The 7522-nt window shown below is 48.4% G+C and overlaps 1 protein-coding gene across 3 annotated transcripts in view; it reads right to left on the reverse strand.

The window, feature by feature from the left end:
* Nucleotides 1-6316, reverse strand: part of SIM1 (SIM bHLH transcription factor 1) — a 53995-nt gene extending 47679 nt beyond the window's left edge. For all 3 annotated transcript variants that reach the window (XM_058836659.1, XM_058836657.1, XM_058836661.1), the window contains exon 1: nt 5966-6316. In XM_058836659.1, coding sequence (XP_058692642.1) covers nt 5966-6140 — 175 coding nt within the window. In that variant the 5' untranslated portion in view covers nt 6141-6316. The remainder of the gene's footprint in view (nt 1-5965) is intronic.
* Nucleotides 6317-7522: the final 1206 nt, after the last annotated feature.

Here is a 7522-nt window from a genome sequence, read left to right on the forward strand (position 1 = left end):
GCTGGCTTGAGACGAAGCCCCGTAGGCAGGGAGTTCTTTCCTGTTGCTGTGGATGGGCAGGGGGAGAAGCTGGGGGCTCTCCCGGAGCAGCGCTGGGAGCCTGCCCGACGGGGCAACCGCAGGGAGTCTTCCCTAAGTCGGGTCCCAGCAGGTCCATAGCGCGTTTCTCTTCCAGGAGTTCCTCAAAACTCCCTCTTCGGGCAGCGGCCCCCGCCGCCGCTTTCCCAGATCTCCCGGGGGCCGCGGCCCGGGGACGTCTCCGTGTGCTTTGGTTTCGCTGCTTTTTCTCTGCTCTTTCAAGAGCCGCTCTATGGTTATTAAAAAAGGAGGAGCTGCAGCTCGCTCCTCACCCGCCGGCGCCGAGGGGATGCTGACCCCACGAAGGGCGCGGGATGCGGGACCATCGCTCACCTCGCCCCGGGGCTCGCCCCTTCTCCGCGGCACCGGGGCGGACAGGGCCCCGCAAGTCCCCCTCGCCGTGCTGGGCAGACCGATGAGGGTCGGCACGGGCACCGGCTTCGTTCAACCTGCCCAGCAAAGCCTCTCTACAGGCGGGACGAGAATGTCACCTTCGTGAGCAGCTCTTCAAGCAACGCCTTCCCTGCCTCCCGCTGCCCCTCGCCGGCGCTGCTGCCGCCTTAATAGCAAAGGGCAAGTGGGGCACAGAAGTTGTCTAGAAAGAGGGAGGCAAGACAGTTCAGTCTCCATCTCCCACGCGGTCATTCTCCCTCTCTGTCCAGCGAAAATGACAAGCAACAGCTCCGGGAGTCGCGGGAGCAGAAGCTGCTCGTCCTAGTCACAGGCAAGCCAAAAGGCAACTGGATGTTGTATCGAGGAATTAGCTTGATTCGATTAACCATTTAATTAAATCGTCTGCCGCCAGCGTTCCGTTCTGCCGTTGCCCAACGCTAGACAGAGCTGATTTCCCAGTTAATTTAACAGGCAGTGGTTAATGATAACTCAAAATCTTGGCCAAATGAGGCTTCTGTGAAGGACTGGGTCGCCGTGGAGGGCTCAGATGGAATAAAATAAGCTATGCTAAAAAAAGAAACAAAACAAAACTGCTCATTTCCACTGCCTGCGGATGCCATTAGCAAGGGTTTGTAAAGATTTATTATCTCGGTAAATCAGACGTATTCATTTGAAGCAGAGAAAAATTAGCATCCCTCTTTCTTTATAAAAATCGTAATAACAGGGAGGAAACCCCCTGTTGACTAAACAAACATCCCTGTTAAGAAAATGGTAGTGGAAATAATGCTGAGGCTGTTTCACTCATAGAAAGACCAGGATTTTGGCACACACAGGGTAGCGGGATTGCGCTTTGAAATGCAAACAAACGGAACCATGTCCAAATTGGAGAGAGGGGGAAAAAAATCAGGGCACTTTCGAGCACCCACTACTTATTCGTTTCTCCAGAAGACTCACATTCAAGTAGCTCTTATTTCGAAGGAATAGGGGAAGGAAGGATTTGCACTGGCGCACACGCTGTTTATATACAAGTTGAAAAATATTCTCCAACACTAAAACGGTTGTATGTTTCCAAAGGAAATATTGTTTCCCCTACTCCCCCCCCCCCCCGCCCCCCCCCGGTCTTGTCATAAAGTATTCCTTCTAAAACATAATTCTGTGGGGTTTTTTTCCAACGATCTTGCTAGTAGTTTAGTTCTGCTCTTCACATTTAAGTTCACATCAAAACTGGAGTTAAACAGAGATTCAGCTTGGAGAGTAAACTGCTGCTTAAATGAGAAAAACTTCTGTAAGAAAATAAACATTGAAACCCAATGCTCAATCATTTCCCTTTGCAGCAAGAAAAACAGCATTAAATCACCTATCCACGTGGGAAAAGGATTTTTTTTTTCTGTTGATCTCTTCCTCCTTTAAAATAAAACAAGGTTAAGGGTTTCAATATTGAAATGTTAACCATCCTGATTCGGCGAAAGTTTATGTAAACGGAGTCTCTGCTTTTGTCTCGAAACGAAAATGCCTCTCTGCGCCAAAACGATCCCTTCCCACTAAGACAGGCTGCAAACCGTCCTTTTGCATCTCTGGTCACGGATGAAGAATAGAACCTTTAAAATATTCCTAACTAAAAAAGAAAAGCAAGAGCAAAAAAAAAAAAATTATTGTTCCACCTGGGGTTTTTTGTTTGGGTTTTATTAAATTTTTTCCTCCTTTGCTTTCTGGATTCTAGCGAAGGTCAGTGAAGAATTATCCTGCAATATTAATGGTGATCGCATTGGTTTTGGCGGAAAATTCTTTTAGTCCTTCGACACCATGGAGATTTTTCTACCTATATTTTTGCATCTACATCACTCACTATTGGAAATTTATAAATAAATACTAATATTTCAATTTTACATTAATGAACGTTAAATCAGGAATTAATTTATTAAAAAGTCCTGCTTGAAAAACAAACAAACAAATGAACAAACAACCCTTAAGACTCTTTCTTAATGTCCTCAGAAAATGAGCAGATATTCACTCTTTCCAAAGCTCTCTGATCACCGAAAAGCAGTATAGGTCTCATACGCTTTCTCCTTCTGGAAAGTAGTGCTCTAGTATTGAAACGATGCAAGAAACCTACGTCCTTGACAGTTTTAATCTCCTGGAGACCAAATAAAGTGAAATTAGGGGTAGAAAGAGCAACCCAGGCGTTTCAATAACTTGTGAGAACTGCACAACCATTACGAGAGAGCTCATAGAAAAATCTCTACCCGCTTTGTGAAGTTTGTCCTGTGCCACTGCCTTGTGTTTAGGTGTCTGGGTTTAGGAAAGAAACCCCACGTGCCTATTTTGTGTGTGACTCTCCTGGTATTTCATTCCCAGAAAACTCTTGTTTCCAAAATGAGCCCGAAATCTGCCCACCTTCTTTCTCTATAGGGACCTTTCAGTCACAAAAATATGCAGGCAAGCGCACACCGATTCTCTCCGCCCTGTCCCCAGCCCCGCGTGTGCGTGGAGATGAGGAGTGTATATCTTTCTGTACGTGATTATTTACAACCAACTCTATACAAGCACTCTCTGGGCAGATGGATATTCGCTCTTGTACCAGGGAAAGGGGGTATGAGTTACTCTGGAAGTGCAGCTTGCTCTTATGGAGACAACGCTTCCCTGCCCTGACTCCTCCAAGATCTCTTTAAATGTAGGACATGACATTCCGCCGTGCTCCCGAGCCTCCTGCTACCCATCTCCAGTGTTTTGGCCAACTCATCGGGTCTGTGCCGATGCTTGTATCGCTTTCCTCCCCAGGGAAATACAAGCGAAAGGAACCCCATTGTATCCATCCAACATCCCTCCGTTGAGAAAGACTTGTCCCTTCCGTGTGTCATTTCCCCGGCTACCTGTTCTCTCTTCTCAGAGAAGAAATGACATTTTAATTTTTTTTTTTCTAGGTGGGGACACTGAAAAACCAGAATAGCCCCCCGCTTCCTTGCCTCTCTACACTCAATCGCAGCCAGACAAGCACAAGCGAACCAACAACCGGAGCTCAAGCTGCTCTGCCGCGTTCCCGGAGCCCACTGCGTCCCCCGGGGTCCCGGGAAACATCACCCGGGCTCGGCTCCCGCACGGCCAGGCACAGGCGCAGCGCCGGGAGGCCGCTCGTGGGCGACTCGCCCGTGTTTTATCGCGGCACGGGCGAGCGCAGGGAAACCCGCGGGGCCGGGGCCGAGCCGGGCCCCGCTTCCCTCTCCCCGCCTCCTCGGAAGTACGTGGGAGGGAGAGGGAACCCGCGTGGGCCCGCGGGGAAGCCGCCCGGCTCCACGCCACGTTGCGACCCCCGCTCTCGGGCCTTGTGCCCCGCTCGCAGCGCGCCCCCGGCCGCGGCCCCGAGCAGGGATGCGCGGCCCCGGGGATGCGGGGGCGGCCGTCCCGAGTGGAGCTGCAGCCCGCTCTGCTCCGAGCCTCCCGCGGCAGCTCCTCAGAGGGGCGAGCCCTCCCTATCCCGCTCCCTGCCTTTCTTTCTAATACGCAGTTTGACTTTAATGAGGCTGCGAAGGCGCCGCTGCCCCCCGAGCCCAGCTCAGCCGCCCCCGCTGCCTCTGCACTCAAATTAGCATCTGCTGCGGCCGGCAGCGGCCTCGGCCCCGGCGCGCTTCGCCACACCGTTCCCCAGGGCATTCAGGCATCCTGCGCTGCCACCGAGGGACGGGGATCAGCTATTCTTCTTTTCCCGTGATTACTCACAGCCTACAAGCAACACCATATGCTTCTTCTGATCAAACAACCCGCTACATAGGCACCAGTAATTGACGAGACCTGCTCGAAATCACGCAGAAAGGTAGCCTACTGAGACCGCAGGAGTTGACAAATCATTGCTAATAATCCTTTTAGGAACATCATGGGCATCAAGGTTTGCAATAGCTTTATTTTTATAAAGTATGCGCTGACAGCATAAAGGACAACTCCGTCTCCTTTGAAACAGAGGACTGTCCCGCATAATGATCTTCAAGGTGGCAGAGCAAATAGAAGAGGAAAGTGGCTTGATGAAGACTTTAATTATTATTTTTAAAGGTTTCATTTAACCCCTTCTTTGCTTACAAGTGACTCGATTATATGGAAAGTTGTTTCAAAAAAGTATTGTAAAATGCACTGGATTGGAAATTACTGCCGTGGACTCTAGGTATAAACGTTCATCCATAACCTGGGGGGGTGTGTGGGAAGGAGATTACCTCCTCCATCCAAATGACTGCCACATTACATATTTATTTTAAAAAGTAGAATTAGTAACAGTAGTCAACAAATTTAACCGACAAAAAAAATTAAAACCCCCTCAAACTATCAAATCAGACAAAACTAGAGCAAAACAATACCAGGCCATATACACTCTCTTAATTTGTAAAAAATACAGGCCAACCGAGTCGAGATACAGCTACAGAAAACTCATGGGGACATAGCTGTATTACGTTGTTTTTTATGTACACTCACTTTCGAACAAAAGATACAGCGAATTTAATATTGGGGGGGAAAAAAAGCTCTTGATATATTTTCTTTCATACAGACCACAACTCCGTGGAGTTGATCTAAATAAGAGGTTCGTGAAATTTAAAAATTTTTCTCCCCTACATCTTATAAAATCAATAGAGTGAGAACATGGAAGAACTTTATTCTGACTCTCTTAACTTTGTGTTGTTTGTTTTTCTTGGCAGCCAATCTAGAAGACCAAAGATGGTCGCTGTAGATCTTAATTCTATTTAAAAGCATAAGACACTTCAGGACGTTTACGTTTTCTTTTGCTAGATAGGCGGGCTGTTGCTGCCGTGGAAGTCAACATGAAGTTTACTGCTGGCTGTGGAGGAGAATCATATCTAGGCTGGGCCACTGGTTTTGCAGCTTTGGGTGGTCAAGGGGATTGAATATATCTGGGTGCAAAACTCCTGCTAAAATTTTCCGAGGTAGATTAACACCCTCAAACTGCCCTAGTGATCCTCAGAACGAGACACAGCACACTGACGATGCGATTCTGTGTGCTTGATTTATTTATTTAGACAGGGTGTGAGCACGCCTGCATGCGTGTCCTGTACCTGTACACCGCACCTTTCCTCGAGAGCTGAACTAAGGCTTTAGGACTTTGCATAGACTTATGTAAATATTTACCCATATACTAACTCGCCCTCACAGAATGACTATAAATAGGGGTGAATCATGCCCTCTTAGGCCTTGCGTGTGCTTGGTGGAGGATGCACATTTGACTGGGAGACTGGGAAAAAAAAAAAAAAGGGTTTGCTTTAGCAGAACACATAGCAGAACTCAGTGTCTTCAAGTGTTGACAAAAGCACCATAAGTCTCCAACCAAACCTGTCATAGGAACTAAAGGGAAAATACTTACAGCAGAGGAAAGTGACAGCGGAGGGCACCCTGCCTCCGAGCACACCCCAAATAATTTTTTTTTTTTTTTTTAACCGTAAAATGACAAATGACACCTGGATCAGAATGAAAATAGAGGCGAATAGGCATTCCCACCTACCTTCAGGAAAAACCACTCTCATTTTTAAATAGCTGGTGGTGAGTCTGATTATGGATGCTTTGTCCAGCTGAGAGGTGATAGCGGAGGGCAGGGGTAGTAATTTAGCCAGTTCATAAAATTCACTGTTTTCTTTCTCCCGTCTAGTCCGGGCAGCATTTTTGGACTTCTCTTTCATCGTGTTTTTTTCCCGCTTCCTTGCTACAATTTAAACTCCAGAGATTCATCCAAAGGTGGAAGGGAAACTCATCTGCAATTCATCTCTCCGGAGCATCAGGCGGTGAATCTGAGCGTGGCCATTACTCAGAAAAACCGTTCTGTTGTGTAAATGCAAACAAGTGTTGAAGAGTAGAGGTGTTCTTAAAAATAATAATAAAAAAAAAGTACATATACTCTGAAAAGCAGAGTCAATTAAATGAGAAAAGAATTTATCCAATGCAGCACACCGAGCAACTGCATATAAAAAAAAAAAAAATAAAAGCTAGAAGATTGAGGCACCAGACAGCAACCAAAAGATGTATTTCTGGCCTTTTTTCCTACTCATGGCCGGCAGCATAGCTCCTCGGAAGAGGGTCATAGTAATCCCGTTTTTTCCAGTGATTCGTTGTCAATCCGAGGGCCGAAAAGCACGGCCGCGGGCTGCCTCTCAGGGCGCTGGGTGACTTCCCCGGAGCCTCTCTGTGAAGACAACAGCAGTCCTGGAGTGAGAGAGCCAGTACACGGCGCCGCAGCGGAGCCGCGAGAAATAATAATCAACAACCAGCCTCCGGCGGGTGTAGTATTTTCTCCCGCCAGAGGGGAAAGGAAAAAAAAAAAGTGTATTTTCCCATCTAGCGCGCCCGTGGAGAAGCCTGCCCCGCACTCTCCTCCCACAGCCCTCTCACTTCCCAGCCCAGGTGTGCACTGCATGACCAGAACGAAAGCGCCGCAGAAAGCAGTCCCCGGCTCCCGGCGTTACCGGCTTTGCTGCTGCCGGGGCTGCGCCGTCCCCTTCGCGCTCCCTCGGGCCGGCACCGCGCCGGCGGCCAGACCTCCCCGCGCTCCGCGCTGCCAGACCCTCAGTGAGGGATACATTGCCAGTCACGGAGTATTTCTGCTTGTTTGCCCTTTTCTCTTTTCTTTCCTTTTTTTTTTTTTTTTTTTCTCCTTTTCTTTTTTCTTTTTTTCTTTCTTTCTTTTGAATTTCTCCTCGGCTACTGTCCTCATTCCTCGGCTGGGGTCGGGGGTGTCTACCTCAGCTGCACCCCAGCCAGGGGAGGCACGCTCTGCCCAGCCCTGCCCCGTGCCGGAATCCACCCAAAAATCACATTTTTCCAACCAAATTATCTTTTTTTTTTTTTCTTTTTTTTTTTTTTTTTTCTTTCTCCTCCTCATTTTCCACCGTGAGGAAGCGACCCACAGCCTAGTACCGCACATCACTGCCGTTCTTCTCTGAGGCTGGCAGATTGTGGTGGGTTCTGATCCTCTTTTCACCTACCTTGAATCCCTGAGCCCGGCAGCCTGCAGAGAGCTCTCCCGGGGTGAGGAGCCCAACTCTTTAATTGGCTCATTAATGGCACA

Source organism: Poecile atricapillus, chromosome 3, assembly GCF_030490865.1.
Source record: "Poecile atricapillus isolate bPoeAtr1 chromosome 3, bPoeAtr1.hap1, whole genome shotgun sequence".
Lineage (NCBI taxonomy): Eukaryota > Metazoa > Chordata > Aves > Passeriformes > Paridae > Poecile > Poecile atricapillus.